This window comes from Ursus americanus, chromosome 4, assembly GCF_024610735.1.
Source record: "Ursus americanus isolate L20-20 chromosome 4, mUrsAme1.1.p, whole genome shotgun sequence".
In the NCBI taxonomy this organism is placed as follows: Eukaryota; Metazoa; Chordata; class Mammalia; order Carnivora; family Ursidae; genus Ursus; species Ursus americanus.
Window position 1 is genome coordinate 87,319,416 of NC_142130.1, and position 20,963 is coordinate 87,340,378.

The 20,963-nt window shown below is 49.5% G+C and overlaps 1 protein-coding gene across 1 annotated transcript; it reads left to right on the forward strand.

The window, feature by feature from the left end:
• The first annotated feature begins 810 nt into the window (after positions 1-810).
• On the forward strand, positions 811-20,201 carry MRAP (melanocortin 2 receptor accessory protein). Its single transcript, XM_045785701.2, has 3 exons — positions 811-959; positions 17,409-17,508; positions 19,689-20,201. Exons 1-3 carry the CDS (start codon positions 854-856, stop codon positions 19,816-19,818), a joined length of 336 nt encoding a protein of 111 aa, XP_045641657.1. The 5' UTR covers positions 811-853; the 3' UTR covers positions 19,819-20,201.
• Positions 20,202-20,963: the final 762 nt, after the last annotated feature.

Sequence of the window (20,963 nt, forward strand, 5' to 3'; positions counted from 1 at the left end):
TTTAGTCCTGCTCATTCCAAGTATTTGGAATATTCCTCTCGATCGTGGCCGTGTCTCTTAGAAAAATGAATGGATAACTTAGAGTCATTCCCTGCAGAAACCCCAAAGAATCCTCGTCACTCATCACTCGTGTTGTCAAGCCAAGGGCTGGGTGAACCCTCAGGCCATATTGCCTAAGAGCCAGATCCGTGGGGGCTTCTGGCCCAAAGTCTCTTCCGTCGGAACAAATGGAGCTGACTGGCTCGTTCTTGGGGGCTTTAGATAAAAGTTGGGAGGTGTTCTCAGTTGGGAGAAGAGGGTTCTTTTGGTTTAATTAATTGGCTCTGCGTACATGAGAGAGGCTATAAGTTCAGGGCTGACATCGCTCAATTTCTGCCCTCCCATCGTAACTCTTACTCAGTGCTCGGCGGGTTGCTCAATAGCACTGGGCATTGCCTTCATGCAAGTCAAGGGCACTGCCAGCCTTTCAGTTTGGTTCTATTAATTTTTTAAGTAGTAAAGCAAAGAGCCAGTGTCCTTCCTAAGCCCTATTCAGCGTCTCGTCTTTCAAGGGGCCCAGGTACCCATTCTGCTGTCTTACGCGAGGGGCATCCTCGAGCTTCGCTGGAAAGCCTGGGCTCCTGCTTTGCAGCTCTGTTTGTTTTGGACTTGTACCAAGGAGCGGCGGGGTGGAAAGATCTGTGTGGGGGCTGAGATGTCAGGCACAGCCCCCTGGCCTTTCTCCCAACCAAACAGCTCCGATAAGTGGGCAGGCCTTGAGCCCGGAGACCTACAGACACACTTGGATGACTTTACAGAAATCAGTTGGCCCATTCCTCCGAGGGCTCGGACCAGCTCCGGATGCGCCGCGGACATGGCCAACCAGACCAACGCCTCCACCCCGTACGACAGCTACGAGGACTACCTGGACTACTTGGACCTCATTCCCGTGGATGAGAGGAAGCTGAAAGCCAACAAATGTGAGTTCTGTACGGGGGAGCCGGCCCGGCAGAGGCTGGGGGGTGGCCCAGAAGACAAACTCACCTCCTACTCCAACGGGTGTCAAAGATGAGCCCAAACTTGACCCGATACTCGGAGGCAGAAGTAAACAGGAGTAAAATGGTATCTGTTATCCTCTGTAACTGGCTTGAAACTAACCTCCGAAGAAACTCAGACACTTGGGGAGCAGAATATGCTTTTAAGATAGATTTCCTTATAGAGTTTGATCTGCCCGGGGTTCCGATAAGCTAGGGGGATTTCTTAGAGTTGTCCATTTCGCGTTCTCTCTTGCTCCATGCAGATCTGGAAGAGGTTATTGCGTCCACCCCTAAGATAAATGACTTCCTAATTTCTATGAAAATACCAACTGATTTTAATCTTCATGGTCTCAGGAAGGACCACGGGAACAAACCAACATCCTTTTGCTCATCTCTCTCTCTCAGTCTTTCTCTCTTGGGTAAGCTGGTACTATGTGAACGATCTTCTCTGATTATTCCAGCTACTCAGTCAAGAGAACAAGTTAGCTGAGGAAATGAGTATGAAAAACAAAACAAAACAAAATCAGAGTCCTGGTATTGGGGACCCATCTTCTGCTAGCCCCACATCTTGGGCTCCTTGGGTATTTCGTGTCCTACAATCACAAAATCTGTCAAAAAGTAAGTCACTAGAAGGAACAGGATGTTTTTACATGAAAAGCAAGAGAACCTGGTCACACACCAGCTCTACACTGAAATCTATTTGGATGTTATCGCTAATAAAGAGCAGATCCCTGGCAGAGCCCTTGGAGAAAGCCATCTAGAATGTCTTTTTAGGAAGGGTTCCTGTTTCCAGTTTCCCTTACACCTTGCAGAAGCCCAGGTACCCATCCGTGTTTGCTGAGGACTTATTGTGGCCCCAGCAAGGCGCCAAAGCTTTTGGGGGGGACGATAGGTTTGGTGTGTGTTTTCTGCTGCAAGGTATATACGCGTGAAATTAAAATGCGGATTTTTGCACATACATATAGGACTAGGGAGAAAGTGGCAGGGTTGAAATAAAAGCCCACTCATTCATATCGTCAGAGGTTCAGGACTTCAGGTTAGGTATAGATCTGGACAAAACGTAGATTTGGTTTTTTGTTTTCGTTATTTTGTGGTTTTGTTTTCAAAATGTAGACTTGTATTCAGGAAAGCCTTTTTTAAATTAACATGAATTAAGTGAAATTCTGTGTTGGCTTCAGACACTCCCATCCTTCTGTGCGCCAGACACCCCAGTTGGTCACCCCCTGGGCTCCAAAGCTCTCTCCCCTGTTTCGCGTGCAGATATTTTTTGCAACTTTAAAACCTTCGAATCTGCAGTCTCAGCCTCTGCCCCATGCCATCACCCACAAACAACTTCCAATTCTGGGAAAAGGGGCTGATGTTCTCTGAGCTGTGTGTGAGGTTTGAAAAAAATAAATGTTCTTTCTCGCACACGTGAACTAGAGATAAAAGTTATACGTAACTAACGAATCACTGAACGCTACATCAAAAACTAATGACGTACTATACAGTGGCTCACTGAACGTAACAAAACAATAAATTAAAAAAATTAAAAATAGGGGCGCCTGGGTGGCACAGCGGTTAAGCGTCTGCCTTTGGCTCAGGGCATGATCCCGGCGTTCTGGGATCGAGCCCCACATCAGGCTCCTCTGCTATGAGCCTGCTTCTTCCTCTCCCACTCCCCCTGCTTGTGTTCCCTCTCTCGCTGGCTGTCTCTATCGCTGTCGAATAAATAAATAAAATCTTTAAAAAAAAAAATTAAAAATAAATAAATAAAGTCCATAGCGTGGTGGGTATCCAAACAAGGGCAAATAAGAAACTCCTCCCCAAACTGCCCAGTGCCGTAAAGACCATCTCCCTGAGGACAGTATTTCAGGGGGAGCCCAGTCGCTGGGTCCCCCCAGATACCCTAGATGTCAGGAGCCTTTGACACCCACAGAGAGAGCTACTCCTTCTGGCTTTCTCTATTTCTGGTGTATCTCAGTCCTTAGGCATTCTCTAAATTTAATTTCCACTTTCTCTAGAAAAGAAGTTTGGGGCTAGACAAAAATGCTCTGCCAGGCTGTTTATGTCCTGGGTGGGAAGTTGTCTAGCTTGTTCTAGAGGGCCAGCTGGGAGGCAGTGACACACTGATTAGAGGCCAGGCACGCGGACTCCCGAGCCGGCTGGAGCTCCCATCTGAGCTCTGTCACTTTACTAGCTCTGCGACGTTGGGCCAATCAGTTACTAAGCCCAGGCCGGATTCAAGAGGAGGGAATTAGAACCCATCTTGCAATGAGAAAGGTGAATTGCTTTGCAGTTCAAAGCAGTCTTTAATTCACCACAAATACAAAAAATACAGCAGTTGGGAAAATAAAACAAGAAGGATAGCGAGGTAGAGCTGGGGCCCAATGAGGAACTGCACCCTTGACTAGGGTGGTGGGAGGAGGTCTCCCCATGGTGACCTGTGAGCAGGTGAGAGATCAAGCCTGGAGGATGGCTCTGGAAGGAGCTTTCCAGGCAGCGGGAACACCAAGCACCAAGGCTCTGAGCCTGCCGTATTCTAGCCATTCAAACATGAAAACATTGATATTCAGAGTGTCCGGGTACGAAGTCAAGAAATTAGTATTACCATATGCCGCGGATGGGATGAAAATTGGATTCACCATTTTGGTGAGTTGTCAAGGGCCACAAAAGTTGAAGATGCTGAGAGGGCATAATCCAGGCATCCCTCTCCCAGTGAACACTTGCGCGTGTCCACAAGGATACGTGTATTTCAATGTCCACTGCAGCACTGTTTGTGATAGTCAGAAATTGGAAGTGACATCATATCCACAGGAGGAGGGATAAAGGAGTTACGATGGTATTACTATCGCCAGTAACACAGAGCAGTGATAATGCATGAACCAGATCTGCGTGTGTTGAGATGAGCAAATTGCTAAAGTATCATGAAGGTAAAAAGCAACGGGCAGAATTATGCGTCCTGCAGAATTAACTGATGTTCATTATTAATGATCATATTGATTAAAATGACATCTCCTTAAATTCAAATGAATTTGTTATAATTAATGATGCAGTTAATTTATATTATAAATTTGTAAACACAAAAATACATATGTTCTTTGCTATGGGGGTGCTCACACACAAGAAAATATAATGGCATACATTAATTTTAGGATTGTGGCTTCCCTTGGAGGGGAAGGGCTGGGGGATGGGGAGGGTTCCAAACTTATCTGTAATTGTTTCATATCCTTTTTTAAAAAAAGGATCTGAAGCAAATATTTGGTGGATACATATTCTGTATTTTTCTATATATTTAGAACATTTTATAATTCAAGTTTTTAAAATGTGTGTATTTATTTATTTTAGAGAGAGAGAGAGCACGTGTGTGCATGAGTGGGGGAGGGGCAGAGGGCGAGAGAGAATCTCAAGCAGACTCCCTGGCTGAGCATGGAGCCCTACACGGGGCTCGATCCCAGGACCCTGAGACCATGACCTGATTGGAAACCAAGAGTCGGATGCTTAATCCACTAAGCCACCCAGCCGTCCCTAAAATATATTTTTTAAAGGTTGATATGCTCTCTTAGTAAAAGATTCAGACAGGAAATGATTTCACTCTACTATTCAGAAACAGTCAGTGTTAGCATTTTGGTGCCTGGCTGACCAGGGTTTCTCTGTACCTTTACACCCCTATGCACACAGACACACATGCACACACACACACACACACACCTGGGTGCACACACAAAGGGACTCCTAGTCCACATGCTGTCTATATTAACCTCTGAGGGGAAACTGAGAACTCCCCTGAGTTACCTCTCTCCTCTCTGGGCCTGTCAGTGACTGTATCAGGCAGGGCCCAGCTGGTGGCAAGTGGTCATTCTCTCCCGTGGAGGGACAAGCTCAGCTGGGAGGGTGGGGACAAGGACCCTGAGCCTGCTGGAGGTGGGTGACAATAACTCCATGTTCTGGGCAGTTCGGCAGAATTGTAAACACTTAGTTCATTTTGACAGAGACCCTCTTTTTCTTAAACTGGGAGAGATATACATATATTTTGTTAAAGTGGCCTGAACTGACTAGACGTTACCTCCCCTAAGTGGAATGATACACTGTGTGACCTCTTGTGACTATTTGTCACACTTAGTCTTCAATGGGACAAGGATCCTCTTGAGAAGTGGGCCATTTTGCCAATTCACAGAGCCGTGTGGCAGAAAGAAATACATGCAGGTAGCCAAGCCCACAAAAATGGCCTTGAGATTGCTCATCTCCTCACCTCAGAAACAGACCCTCACGGTGTGGTGACTCTATCTGTCAGAGTTCTCCAGAAAAACCACACCAGTAGGACGTATGTTGACATGGACAAGAGGAGACTGATGATAGGGGTCGGTTGACGCAGTGATGGAGGCTGACAAGTCCCGCCATCTGCCTTCTGAAAGCGGGGAAACCCAGAATGCCAGTGGTAATTCAGTCCAAGTCCAAAGGCCTTAGAACTCCAGGAGCCGATGGTTGAAGTCCCAGGGTCCAAAGGCCCAAGGACCTGTGTCCGAACACAGGCGAAGACAGATGTTCCCGTTCAAGGAGAAAGTGCAAACTTTGCCCTTCTTTTGCCTTTCGATTCCACTTGAGCCCCCAGTGGATTGGCCGATGCCCACCCACGCCAGTGAGGGCGGATCTCCTTACTCAGTCTACTGAATCAATGCTCATCATTTCCAGAAGCACCCTCACAGACACATCCAGGAATCATGTTTTACCAGCTGTGTGGGATCCCTGAGCTTAGTCAACTTGGAACATAAAATTAACCATCACGATATGTCAACCAAGCTGGTCACCAGAAGAGGACCATTAGTGGTGTGGAAGGAACATGGGCTCCCCCAAGGTTGGGAACAGTAGCCCCAGCGGGACGTCCAGAGACCTGGTCACCAGAGTGATGGGTGGGCACAGAGGAACCGGCAGGGGAGCCCAGCGTGGGGCATCCACTCATTATTTTGTCAAAATGCTGTCATGTTTCCTCATAGCTCATCAGCCCAGCCTGGAAGAGTGCATCTTCAACACCACCTCTCCCCTTCTACCGGCTTCCCCCTTTTTGTCTAAAACACACCCGGACCTGCATCCCCACTGCCCTCTTGGACCATCAGCCAAAGCCTCTCCCACCTCTGGTTGCCGAACTTCTCAAAGTTGTGCCCACTTTCCCTTCTCTGGTCCCCTGCATCCACCATCATCTGAAACTGCCCCTTCAGAAAAATCAACCTGCAGGCTCACCTCCTTCGTCCCCCTGGTTTCTGTGTCTCTCCATCTTCTCCTCCATTTCTCTCAACCTCTTTCTTCTTTCCCTAGCTACATTCTCCTTAGGGTCACCAACCCCCCAGGTTTGCTCAGGACTGTTACATGGATGCATCCTGGGGAACTGAGGCGCCTCAGATGGTCATCTTAACTCCCCTCTTCCCCCTCCAGTCCCACGTACATAGGAATAAAGCTGCTACTATCCCAGATCATAGAAATCAGGAAAAGGCTCCTACTCTGAGAACACAGTTAATTACAACCCATCCAGGCGGAATTCCTTGACTAGTGCACAACCTGTGTAACTCTTCATGGCGTCCCTGCATGGGAGGGACTCCAGAAACAACCACATGCCCATTGCACTGTTCCCTGCCTTCGCCATCTCCAAAAAGTATAAGCTCCCTTTTCCTCTTGGTAGTTCCTCTGAAATTTGGTGTTGTCAATTTAGTTTTTCATCTGTCTCAACAAGCCCCACTTCCACACCATACCAGAAACACACCATACCTGTCCTACCTTCTTGCTTTTGCTCACAATTAATGCAACCAGCAAAATTTTGTAGCTATCCATGATAGGCCAGGCATTGCACTGGCAGCTGGAGACACAAATCCCAAAAGACTAAATCCCTGTCCCTGATTTTTCTGAAGAATGATTTTATTTTATGACCATTATTATCTATTTTATGATGATGCTGTATTTCCACGTAGGTTACAGACATCACAACCTCCCTCCACCAAACCTCAGAAAATGGTAACAAGTAAGAATATAACACTGTGTCTAAGCATTTCAGTAACAATGTCTCAGTGTCATCTAACACTCTGCCTACATTCGACTTTTCCTATTTCCAGTAAGGTGGCAGATACGGATCATTAATAAGCTGTTATGTGATTCATGGTGTTAGGCTGGACATTTGCAGACGTTGCCGGCAGAGCGCAGAGAGGGAAGACGCAGGGAAGGCTTCACAGGGAACGTGGGCTAAACTGAGTCCGGAGGCCCACAGGGACTCCGCCTGATCAACAGAGGGCCAGCATGGGGGGGAAACGGGTTACACTCGATCCCAGGCAGGAGCTGCTTCCGGGAAGTGTGACATGGAGGGTGTTTGGGGGAAGAGTGACATGGGGGCCAGATTCTTGCCGGTCAGCCTTGGAGGATTCATGGGAGCTGCAGGGAGTCATTTAAAATTGTAAGCAGAGAAGAGACAAGGTCCAATTTGCTTGCCAAGAATATCCTTCTGGCGAATCTATAAATTTGAGGTTTGAGTGGGTGGTAAGTGACACCGAGGCAGGAAACAGCCACATGCTGGGCCTGGAAACACACAGTTGCCAAGCTCTCTACCCTCAGGAGTTCACAGTCTGGGAAGGAGGGGCCAGCATAAACAAATGAGCATGTTTGGTGTTGCAGCCATGGGAATAAAAGTGTGGGGGGGGGGTCCTGGGGCACAGAGAAGCCAAGTGATTTTCCCCAGGTCACCCAGTAAAATATTTGCAGAGCTGGGACTTCAATTCCAGGCTCTGATCCCTGAGGACTCTTTCCAGGACACTTGACATGTTTAGTGGGCAGAGTCTGACCGGACGGGATGAATGGCAGAGCAGGAACCTTCCTCTGTCTTGCTCCCTCTGTCTGTAGCTCCCGAGTAGCGCCTGGCGCCGTCTCTGCACAATGAATAGGTAAACGGATGTGAGGTAGGCAGCTCTTGCACACCCCGTTAATTTTCACGATAGCTATCTGTGTCAGTTACCGATTTATTGCCTTCAAAATATGCTCCGTGACAAACGACTCCTTTGAAGTGAGCGAGAGTTCAGCTTTCTCAGGACAGGGCTCTGGGCGCTGCGGGCACTGTAGGAGGGCTGGGCTGGGGGTCGGCAGGGGGCGTGTGAGGACATGTGGGACAGTCTGTCACCAGCCCAGAATGCAGTCCCTCTGAGAACTTGTGGTCTCACGTGGCAATAACCTCTCTGCAGCCATCTCGACCTGGGACCTGAAGCCCCCAGGCATTCTGTGGCCCACAGGGGGCAGGAGTCGCAAGCCCCTGACAGGGGGACCCCCTACAAGCTGTTGGTCGTTTGCACCCCACTCTAGAGGGTTGTCTATGGTTTTTTCAGCAGCTCTAGACTAGCTCAGGCCTGGCTGAACCAGCCAACATCTCTGCTATCCAATGGCCAAACCACATCTCCATGGAGGTCTGAATCTCTCCCAACTGTGTCCTTCCTTGGTGTGATGCGCTGGACTGTGTCCCCCCCCCTCCCCAATTCCTATATTGAAGTCCTAACCTCCAGTACTTAAGCACGGGACTGTATTTGGAGAAGGGGTCTTTAAAGAGGTGATTAAGTTATACTGAGGTCATAAGGGTGAGTCCCAATCCAGTATGACCAGTGTGCTTAGAGGAGGAGATTAGGACACAGACACATACAGAGGGAAGACCACGTGAGGCCACAGGGAGAGGACGGCCATCTACAAGCCAAGGAGAGAGGCCTCAGGAAGAACCAACCCTGTGGAAACCTTGATCTTGGACTTCCAGCCTCCAGAATTGTGAGAATATAAATTTCCGCTCTTTAAGCCACTGTCTTCATCTGTTCAGGCTGATAGAACAAAATACCATAGACTGGGTGGCTTATAAACGACAAAAATTGGGCGCCTGGGTGGCTCAGGCGGTGAAGTGTCTGCCTTTGGCTCAGGTCATGATCCCAGGGTGCCGGGATCGAGCCCCACGTCGAGCTCCCTGCTCAGCGGGGAGCCTGCTTCTCCCTCTTCCTCTGCCGCTCTGCCTGCTTGTGCTCTCTCTCTCTCTCTCTGTCAAATAAATAAAGTCTTTAAAAATAATAAATAAAATAAACAAAAAAAGTGTATTTCTCACAGCCGTGCAGGCTGGGAAGTCTAACGTGAAGGTGTGAGCACGGGGGCGGTTGGCTGAGGGGCCTTCCCCGGCTTCGGAGCTGCGACCTTCTTGCTGCGTCCTCACAGGGGGAGAGAGGGGGGAGCTCTCTGGAGCCGCCCTTATAAAGGCCTTCGGCTCATTCACGGGGGCTCCACCCTATGACTTCAGCAGCTCCCAGAGGCCCCATGGCCGGATACCATCCCACTGGGCATTAGGACTGGACAGATGAATTGAAGGGAGCACGAAGGTTCTGACGTAGTGCAGCCTGAGCGAAGGAGCACACCTGGGTCCCCTCCCTCAGCCCCAGGGCACCTCATGACGTTTCCTTATATCTTGTAGCTACTCTTTTATCCTAGTGGATACGTTTTCATCAGTCAATAATTAGACTTCCTGTTTGCACTCCTGTGTGATCTGGAGCAGGCCTCATGCTTACTCTTAAATTAAAAAAAAAAAAAAATGTCTACCAGTCAGTCTCGTTAGCAAAAGCGAATGTCTAATCCTGTGAGATAAATTTCAAAAATGTTTAAAAACAAACCACCTTTGGGGCGCCTGGGTGGCTCAGACGGTGAAGCGTCTGCCTTCAGCTCAGGTCATGATCCCGGGGTCCTGGGATCGAGCCCCGCGTCGGGCTCCCTGCTCAGCCAGGAGTCTGCTTCTCCCTCTGCCTCTGCCCCTCCCCCTGCTCCTGCGCCCTCTCAAATAAATAAATAAAATCTTTAAAAAAATAAAATAAAGACAAACCACCTTCAAAGTTCATTCAAAGTGAGCACTCGCTCTCTCCCTGGCTCAGGACTGGGGTGCTCCCTCCTTCCTCGCTCTGCCGGCTCCTTTCTCCCAGGCCACCCGCCCCATCCCGGTTTGGGGGCACCTCTTCGCTGGAACACCAGGGATGGAATGAGGGGAGGGGCAGGGAGGACGGCCGCGTTTGTCAGAGAGGAGGGCGGCCAGGACGGCAGCAGACACCTGCCCAGGTGGCCACGGAGGGCGAAGACACTGTCCATGTGCCCCAGCAGTGTCCGCTACCAGGGGGCCTGCTGCCTGACCCCAGAACTCGGCTCCTGTCGATCTCGCCTGGCCTCCTCACATCAGCACCGGGCAATGGGGCTCCCCTGTGGGTTCTCTGAGATGGCGGTCACCCGCTCAGATGACCTGTCTGTGGGAAAGTGACTTTCCTCCCTGGCTGTGGTTACTTCTTGGCTAAACTCTTGCACTGGCCTCTTCCCTGGCTGCCCTGCCCCCAGCTTGGACTGGCTCTGGTCTAGGCGGGGGTGTCCTCTTCCCCGGGGGCAGCAAGTCAAGCCGGCTCCTTCTCTTCTGGCGGGAGCTTTGTGGGATCCCCCACCAGAGGGGATGCTCCTTCCACTCTGCTGATGCTGATTGCCCAGCCTCTCGCTTTCAGGATTTTCTAGAGCACTCCTCAGACTCCAGTCTGCTGTGTCCCACTAACCGCAGAGGACATGTGCAGAGCGCCCTCGAGTGGCCCTTTGCCGCTCCAGGGGAGGGCAGGGAGCCAACTACCCTCTCACACATACAGTGAAGGCCGTGGGAGACTATCTACCATCTCTAAAGAAAATCCCTTGGAGGGAAGTGTCCCCCAAACCAGATTTTAAGTAGTCAACACCTATCTTAGTCTACTCAGGCTGCTGTAACAAAATATCATAGACGGGGAGCTTCAGACATTCATTTCTCACATTTCTAGAGCCTGTAAGTCCTAGATCAAGGGGCCAGCAGATTTGCTGTCTGGTGAGGACTTCTTTCCTGCTGTGTAGACAGCCACTTTCTTGCTATGCGCTCACAGGGACTTTCTTCCAGGCCTGTGAAGAGAGAGCCTGGGGGGAGACGCAGCAGGAGGTGGGGGGGGGAGAGGGAAGTAAGGAGTGGGGGAAAGAGAGGGAAAGGCAGAGAGGGAGAGGGAGAGAGAGTTTCTTCCTTATCTTAGAAGGACACTAATCCCATCATGGGGCCCCACCCCTGTGATCTCTTCTAAACCTAATTACCACTCAAAGTCCACACTAATCAGTGTGGAGATTAGGGCTTCTGCATTGGGAGGCCAGGGGGAGCTAGTCAACCCATAGCATCGCCTTTCTGCAGAGGCCACTATGGTCATCTATCTCCCCTGGAGATTTCAAATAGGATCTGGCTGTACACGTTTTTGTTTTTTTTAAAGATTTTATTTATTTATTTGAGAGAGAGAACACAGGGTGGGGGAGCAGAAGGAGAGAGAAGGAGAGAGAGGGAGAGAGAAGCAGACTCCCCACTGAGCAGGAAGCCTGACTTGGGGCTCGATCCCAGGACCTGGAGATCATGACCTGAGCCGAAGGTGCTTAACCCACTGAGCCACCCAGGCGCCCCTGGCTATATGCTATTTTGTACTTCGCTTTTATTGACTTGACAATATTTTGCTTTCTTGTGTTGTTAAATATTCTTTCACAAAAATCTTGTAAATAACAGCATGGTGTTCTAGAAACTTGCATTTTTGAACATACGGAACGCTTCCCGGATTTTGCTAGTACAAGCAGTGAACTTGGGGAGAAAAAAGCTTCTGTTGCGTATCAAATAAAGATAATCTTGCCTACTTTTGTCCACAGTATTTGAATTCAAAGAAATTTACTAAAAAACAAACAGGGGCACCTGGGTGGCTCAGTCAGTGAAGCATCTGCCTTCGGCTCAGGTCATGATCTCAGGGTCCTGGGATCGAGCCCTGCGTCAGGCTCCTCGCTCAGCAGTGAGTCTGTTTCTCCCTCTCCCCCTGTGCTCTCTCTCTTACTATCTAGTAAATAAGTAAAATCTTTAAAAAGAACAAACAACCCCCCCAAATGCAAAAACAGAAATCTCCACCATCCACACCCTGTGCTACTGTTATCACTGTGTCATTTTGTTTTCCGTAATGATCAGCAAAAGGCAGTGTCGGGTGGTCTCAGGGATGCTCTGTTACCTGGCTTTGAAGGTCAGGTAAGATAAGCATGAGGCCAGAGGGGGATGGACAGAGGTCACACTGCAGAAAGCAGGTGAGCTTCTCTGCTGACAAATGCACCTTTCTCTCCTCCCCAGTTCCTCTGGGTTGGATTTCGGACTCAGTCGAACAGATCAGAGAGATTCACCTCCCAGTTCAGGGCAGAGGTACACATCAAAGGTAGAAAGATGCTGGGAATGGAGCCAGGAGCCAGGGATGCTTTAAGGTAAGACAAAGGCAAAGCTTCTGGAAGGTCACCTGGGGTGGCTGGTTGAAATGTGGAAGACCAGGCTGGGTTCGACTCTTGTGACAACTAGAGAAGGAGGAAAACAGAAGGAAAAATAGCCAGGCTCGTGCGTTCACCTAACAAGCAGGAGGGATTTTAAGATTTTTGTGTTCATGCTCATACCCTGGAATTTATTCCATCATGGAGGGACAGATCATTGGAAACATCCAGGGACTGATACACATGTTTTGTGGAGCACTCAGTGCTGACTCGAAGGTTCTGGGTTGCTCTTTCCCAGGGCTGGCTTGAAATCTGGTGTGACTTTGTTGCAGGGACTTCACAAAGATTTTTTACCCTTGTGATTTTCAGATGTGATTTCTGTTTCAGGGAAAGGTTAAGAATCTCCCTAACACTGTCAAAAAGGTGGGAAAATGCAAATCTGTTTCCTGAGGCTCTGCCTGAACGAATTATGTGATTGCTTTTCTATCTGCCCCCTTTCCAGAGGCTAAGCTTAGGGGAACACAGTCCCATATACCAATGTTACAGCAGCAATACATATTATTCTAAGGCAAAGAATCTCTAGCTACAGCTCTGATGCTCCCTTGCAGGTGGACTGATTTCCTTTGGGTAGTGCCTGGCTTTCAAGCTGTATTATTTATTTCTCAGGTCAATATGTCTTCTTCCTTTAATCATGGCTTAGGAAAAATTTGTCATAGCCTATGTCGACTTCACTGATGTACTGGCTCTGGCAGCTTCAATAATAAGGCGGTCTGTTCCTCTGCTGCTCCCACAGCTGGGCGAGGAAGAACAGAAACACACCGCTCACCCATCTCTTCTAACACAAGGCAGAGAACTCAGTGAAAAGATTGAGCGAAAGACCTCCATGTAACTCTTTTCTCGCATGAGAGCAATCAATTTCATGTTACAACTTTAACCAAGATTTCTAAGTCTTCAGCAAACGGTCAGCCCTATGGATAGGACATTGGCGGTGAAAGTGATTTTTAAAAAAGATATGAGACTGTTTACCTCGGAACAAATTTCCCCTTGAGGTAGCCCCAGCTAGAGGTGCTACACGTGAATGATTCCATTATTGCTCAGAACTGCTTGGCTGGGACTCTTCTTTTGGAACTGACTTTGGTAGTGACAGCATATTCTATGGGACATCTACAGTGATAAACTACGTATCTCTTTCGAGGGTGGATTTGCTTTTGGTGAAATAGTTAAGCATCACCCATAAACCAATCAGGTGAATGGAAGGGATGACTGAGCTGATTGGTACTGCCTGGGTGTTGAAAATAAAATATGATTTTACAAAGTAGCAAAAATGGTGTGTGCATATGTGTGTGTGTGTCCTTGGTGGTAATTCCAAAAGAATTTATAAATGTTTATGAATCTTTGGTAAATGTTCATAAATGCCTAATCAAGATATGTATTTTAGGAAAATTTCTATGACTATGATAGAGGATGATTATTGTGAAAGTCAGCATGCATTTGGTTTTGTGAGTTTCGGTACCCTCATTTAAAAAGTCAGCTCTTTTTACTGATTCGGTGAAGAAGATTGGTTACAGTTAGCAGAGTACCAGATGAAAGAGAGGTTGGTTTCTCTCTCACACAGAAGTCTGCAAGACCTGGGGCTGGGTCTGCTCCCTGAACTCCTCAGAAGCCAGCTTCCTTTCAGCTACTTCCTCTGCCAACCCCCCGGACATGTCCCTCAACCTCACGCTCCAAACCTTGCTCCAGCCATCACATCCACGTTCCCACCAGCAAAACGGAATACGGAAATATGAAGGGACACAAGGTTATTAGAAATCTAGCAGTCTCTGCAGGGGGATTCCTAATAGCTGTCCCGTTAAGAGCCCCACTCACATCTCATTGGCCAGAACCTTGTCACATGACCATATCTAGCTGAAGGGGAGTCTGGGAAATGTAGTCTTTATCCCAGGCAGCAAAAGTCAGGCTTCTATTACTATGAAAGCACCTGTGAGCAAACATTACGATTCACAACGAGCAGTCTATACCACAATTACTTGTACTCATATCTCACATTTCAGTGGAGCTTGAAGGACACAGTGATACCACTTGCCCAATACCCTCTTAACAGAAAAAATAATTTTAGTTCTATTTATATATCATTTCATAACCATTAAACAGGGAACTGTGCCATGTGCATTATATCTACATACTATTTTATTTAATCCACCTAGCAGTCTATCTAATACATACCATCATCCCCTTTTAACCAATTTAGAGATGTAAAAATCTCAGATTGCCAGAGATCCCATGGCTAGAAAATGGCCAAGTCAGAATTTGAATTCAACACCACCTAGGTGGTGAGCCTAGGCCCTTAACCTGGTTGTTGTTCCCCAAGAAGGGAAAAATCTTGGAATTAATCTCCTATCAGGACTCTGGGACCCAAATGTTAGTAGCATTTGGAGGAAGGCTAAAACAGGTTTAGCAGTTCACAAAATTGAACAAAACTGAGGGCCTGGTATGAGTAGGGAGTATTTGGGTCAGATTAATTTCTCAGCTCCAAGGTAGCATGAGAAATCCCCCAGTGTGAACCCCACCATGCCATCAGAGCCTCTTCTTGCCAATCGATTGTGGATGCCTAACTCCCCTCATTCTGCCAGTGTGGACCTGGAAAGGAACGAAGGAAGGAAGGGAGGGAAGAGGGGAGAAGAGAAAAAGGAAGTAAATGAGGAAGGGGAGGGGAAAGGAAGGAAGGAGAGGGGAAGAGGAGGGGGATGGGAGGGTAGGGAAGTGGAGGCAGAGGAGAGGAAAGTTTTCCACAGCTGGACCAGTTTCCTTGTCAAGCCAGCCTGGTGCTCCTTGTTGTAAAAACAAGCCCAGGGATGTTAAACATTTCCAGCACTGGGGAATGACATCTTTTGCCATGGAACGAAATGTTCTCTCCAAACACTTAGACTGAGTCTTCAATAGGAAGAGGAAAAAGAACCCTATGTTTTTTTGGCCATCTTTTACAACAGAACATAAGGAAAGAGAATTTAGTACAGGAAATGGCCAGTGGCTACTGATCGCCTTTTTGGTCCGAAAACAATTCAAATTTCAGTTCTCTGGAGACACTGTGTTCTGTGAAAGGTGTTGCTTCATTTCTCGCTCAGTATGTGGGGATAATTGACCAAGGGCTAAGCAGACACATGTGAGCCCAGGGGAAGGGGCGGGGGCGTCTCAGCTGCTGAACTTCTGAAGCTGTTTTCTTAGAGGTGCTGACAGAGCCTCTCTGGGTGCCGAAGATCTCAAACCCTGTATGACTTTTATGAACAGGGAGAGCAGTGGTGTCTGCCTCAATCTAACACATCCTTACAGAATAAAACCAAAACTTCTGAAAGCATTTATATTCCCACTTCAAGGGTTATAAGACGCATTGTGACCGGCCGGTGGAACCGAAGCAGGTGTTCTAGAATAATGGGTGGTGAGCAGTCAGGGAATGCGGAGAACTTCAGAGGCTCCTTGCCAGGACAGATGTAACGACCTCATTCCCTATTTCCCAGGAGCCCATACACCCCCTAAAAGTGGTCAGCGTTCTGGGGCACCACCATCCGTTTCTCAGCTCTGTGACAGGGAGGAGAGAGGATGTGGGAGCCAGCCTGGGGGTCTTTGTTGTCCTTGTCTTTCTGGAGCGTGGAGGCCAAGTTGCTGATGCTTCATTACAAGGTAGTGGGGACTCTGATTTCTTCAGCAAGCACTCCTTCTCTTCCTTGTAACTGTTTGTGGTGCTGTCAAGGTCTAAGATGAACTCTCACTGGCCTTCAGTTTCTCTTTCCCCCCGTCTCGGGTCATGGAGAGTAGAGGTGGCACCCTTTACTCAAGTGCCATTATTTACCCCCAAGGCCTTCACTTCCGGCTCTATGCAGATGACGCACAAATCTCTAACACCTCATTCATTCATTCATTCATTCATTCATTCATTCATTCATTCATTCAATTTGTTGGTGTCCTCATTTGCTTACCCATTCATAAACCTCTTTTTGTTTAACGGAACAAGACACAAGGCCGGGCAGGCTTATCCCCGGAAGTAGGAAGTACTACGGGAGCGCAGAGGAGGATGTGGGGGGGAGCGTGCAGGACAGACACGGCAGCCATTTCCGCTGGGCTGGTGTGCCCCCGCTCAATCCTTCACAGCCCCTGGCGGCACCTGGCTTGAGTGGGAGCTTAAGAAATTCCTGTGGGGTAATCACCCTTCGGTAGCCTCCTTTGCTCACACACGTAGGTGCCTAGCACGTCCCGCTGGGGGCTTCTGGGCTCGGGGGCATGAGTGTGTCTGGGTAAGATAGCTGCACACACTAATTACGAGCCTGGTGCGCTGTGCCCATAGCCATCGTTGACCACCAAGAAATACCACGGTATTGCAACAGTGGCTTGCAACTTGCAGAATGTTCCTGATCTGGAGCCGGGGGTGGGGGGGAACAGCACCTCCTGGCCTGCCAGGTTCTACCCAGGGCCCCAAAGAGACTAACGATGATTTTTAGTTTCCCTGCCCCTTCAGCCTCTGGCCACGAATACAGGGCTGGCTGCACAGGTGATCTCTCCTGTCACTGCTCCCCCAGCTGGGCGCGTGTCCCTGAAAGAAAGGGGTCAGGGAGGCCTCGGTTAAAAACTCTGCCTTGCCCTCCACGGGAACGTTCCAGCACCCTAGTCTAGCCCACCTCCTCCTAAATCTCTCAGTCTTGGGGTCTCTGAGTCTGCCCCTGATGGAGCAGTCGCCAAAGACCCCTGCTACCCTCACAGGGGAGGGGAGGTTGGCTCTCACACAAGCTGCCCACAGCCCTTCTCCCTCTGAAGAAGGGGAAGGAGGGGAGCAGCAGCTGAAAAAGGCAAATCCATGGGGTGCCAACCAATTTCATCCACTGTTTTTTTTCCCTCAGCAATCCCCCTAACTGACCCTGCCGCTAGTTGCTCTGGGGAAAAGTCCCTTCCCTGCTGCCCTGGTCCTTCCCCAGGTTATTGTTGGTGGAAAACTCTTCCCACTGGTCGCTGCTGAGAGGCTGGAAGAGGGGAGAACGCCTCTCTTCAGGGCCCTATTTCCCCTGGCCGCGGGCTTCTGTGGCGTCACGCTGACGTTGAGATGCACCCCCCCCCCCACAGATTTGATTGTCATCACCTTCTGGGTGAGCCTGGCATTCTTCGTCATGCTTCTCTTCCTCATCCTGCTCTACATGTCCTGGTCAGGCTCCTCACAGGTGAGGTGAGTACGCAGGGTGCCGACGCAGGTAAGTCACGGGGAGAAACAGCGAGTGACCGCAGGCACACGCCGTGGAATATTATTCAGTCACAAAAAGGAATGAATCCCCAATTCCCGCTCTGACACAGATGCATTTCCAAGACGCTGTGCTAAGTGAAAGACGCTAGACACAAAAGGCCCTATATTGTCGGATTCCACGGATAGGAAACATCTAGAATAAATAAAACTCTAGAGAGACAGAAAGCAGATTAGTGCTTGCTAATGGGGCCAGGACTTGTTCAGATGACAAAAATATTCTAAAGCAGATTGTGTTGATGGTTGCACGACTTTGTGAATATATTGAAGATCTTTGAATTTTCCATTTTAAACGGGTGAACTTTGCTGTGTATAAAATACATCTCAATTAAGCTCTTAGAGAAAATAAATCCAAAATGACGCCACATGGCAGTTAGGTCTTGCCAAACGACTCACCAGGAAAAGGGGACCCAAACGTAGGCATCAATGACCACCATCTGTTATTGAATACCTACTGTGTGCCTTAGTAGCTAAATTGGCGGTAAAATCTAGGAGCTCCAAGCAGTAATTAGCTAGTAATTAACCTAGCTCATTAGAGGTTAATTCTCCTGTGCTAGACAATTGGCCCACCACATCCAATCCCCTCCCTCTAGCTTAATCTGCCCCCCCAACAGCTACTGCTGTCCTAAAGACTGTCCTAGATGGGGACCCTAGACTACCTTTCTCTCTGCCTTAGCTGATGGGACCAGAGGTGGGCAACTGACCCAAGAGGGCCTGCCCAGCGCTGGCCAAAGCCCCTTGAACCGCGTGACCTGACAGAAATGCTGGGGCCAGGTAGCGCTGAGTGGTGCAGGAGGAAGACTGGGGCTGGATGCCATCAGGGACCAAGCAGTTTTGGGGAGTGGAAACCACGAGTCAGCATAGGAAGCTGGCAGCAGAGAGTGGAGCAGAGCTGTTCTGGGAAGACCTGCACAGCTGCGCGTGCCCAGATCTATCTCAAGGGGGCTCTGTCTCCCTGCTTCCACCCTGCCCTGCCCACAGTGGCTCCCAAGTCACTTCTGGTTCCCTTTGGGCACCCGGGGAGTCAGGGGCCAGCTTTTGAGCAATGAAGAAATCCATTCTTTTTTTCTAGTTTTAAGAACTCATATTGAATTTAAGCAGATTTATATCCCAAGAGGCATCTGGGGGTAAATGAACGCACTCTTCTGAGGGGACTTGTAGCCAGTCCTGTGCTGGGGACAGTTCGCAAGAACGGTCGGTTACCCTCCCGGGGGAAAGCTCCCAGGTCCAGTGGGCACACAGGGGGCCGTGGCTGAGTTGTCTTGCATGCCTTTCAGGGCTACCATTTTACAGGGCAAATGGAAGATGCTGTTTGCCCTGACACCAAAGAAAGCACTCTCCAGACATTTTAACGGGCGTGGGATGCTCAGGGGAGCCAAATGGTCTTACTGTAAGATTTGGGAAGGAGATGCTGAGTTGCTCCCTGAGGTGTTGCTCTTTCTATGCTTAAAAATAAAAAAACTATGCTAGCATCATCTGAAAGGAGGGCTCTGCTCTATTGGGCTCCCTTCCTGATCCTCTTCATTCATGTTAGAATTATAACGAGTTGAAACGAGTTCTGAGACTAGTTCTCTACCAATCCATCACCTCGTTATCCTGATGACAGCTAAGAGGCAATGTTGGTCCCACTTCACCGATGAAATGGAAGGCAGGCGGGACGTGGTGGGCCAGCTCACGCCAGGCGGCTGTGCCCACTGCCCCTGGCACCTCACGCTCAGGAGAGGCGTCCAGAGTACGGGTTTCTAGCTAAGATACAAGTTTGGCTGGAGGCACAGATATAGAAGCTAAATACTCAAACAGGTGGATGGATGGAAGGTCACCTTGCCTGCTCCCCATCATACATGGACGTGAGGGAGAAGTGACCTTGGAGGGAATGACCGAGAGTCAAGGTCACCATCAAGCACTGCTATTATCTTCCATTTCTCCACAGTGGTGACCTTTGTAAGCTGGGCTGACCCTCCCCCAGGGTCTGCTCCCTTAGCCGAGGTGCTCTTACCCTGTGATGCCTTCTCTGTGGGTTTTGGGCAGGCAGGACAGTGCAACAGGAAAGCATCCGGTGGGTTCTCTGGCCAGCTTTGATGCCTGCTTCCCATCTGCTCTGTCCGCAGGAACAACGCCCAGCACCACCCACCAAGCCCCTCGAGTCACAGCCTCCCCCTCTCCCTCTGCATCCGGAGACACCCCACAGGCTCCTCCGAGCTTGGGAGGAGAACCGGGCAGCAGAGCACGCAGCCCTGAGCAGCGGCTGTGGCCACGAGCCCCTCCATCCTTGCCCCAATCTGCCCCCCAGACCACCTTGCTCTCCTCCAGGAACTGGCCTCGGATGACGACCCCCACCACATCAGCTGACATCAGGAACAGGCGGGGCAAGCCTCCCCCTGGAGACAGAACCTCTCTGAGCACACTGGTGAACTCAAACCGACCTGGACACACAATTGCCTTGGCAAAGCCTGCTTACGTGCAGCAGGAAGGGCACCTAGGCCAAGCTGTACTCCAAGAGGGGCACGAATATGCATTATCCAGGGCGTGCGGTACCCCCAGCACAGGGAAGCAGCCCTCGATGGTACTGATTTCCAGTGCATTTTACCTGCAGACTTACTTCTTATGTTCACTTTGGGAAGGGTAGAAAATAAAACATACATGAATTAATTTTCAAAAATATTTGCTTGCTAATCTTTACTGGACCACTTCTTAGCTTCAACTATTACTGCTGAAATATAGTTGGTTTTTTTTTTTTAAGATTTATTTGAGAGAAAGAGACAGAGCGTGTGCATGTGTGGTGGAGAGGGGCAGAGAGAGAGGGAGACAAGTAGACTCCCCGCTGAGTGGGGAGCCCCATCTCGGGGTTCCATCCCAGGACTGAAACCAAGTCTGACACTTGACTGACTGAGCCACCCAGGCACCCCATATTGCTGTAATATTTATCAACCCTGAGTTCTAGGTGGATCTGAACCTTCTTTAGGACACCCAGGGAGGGCCTGTGACGTTCCTACCCATCCCCCACTGTCACCCGCTGTTACCAAGACGGGGCAGTGCAGGCCCTCGTAGCCCCACTGACTGCAGTCAAGGGACCCAACTCACACTTCCGACCTCCCCAAAGCCTTCAAAAGACAGAGCCCAAGGGGAGAGGGTCTGCACTGGAATGCTGTCACAGGACTTCTCTGAGCTGGCAGGATGGGTCCCATCTGGCTGATGTTATGGAACCTCTGGTCTGAGTCCTCTGAAGGGTCTAGTCCTCTAGCGCCCAAAAGCCTGGCCCTGGCAGAGAGAGCCTGGAAGTACAAAGCCCACAGAACCCATCCCACCCCAGGTGGACTGACAAATCCCCCAAATGGGGGTAGGCTCGGCCTCACCTGACTCAGGGGCGGTGGGTTAGAAAGGGA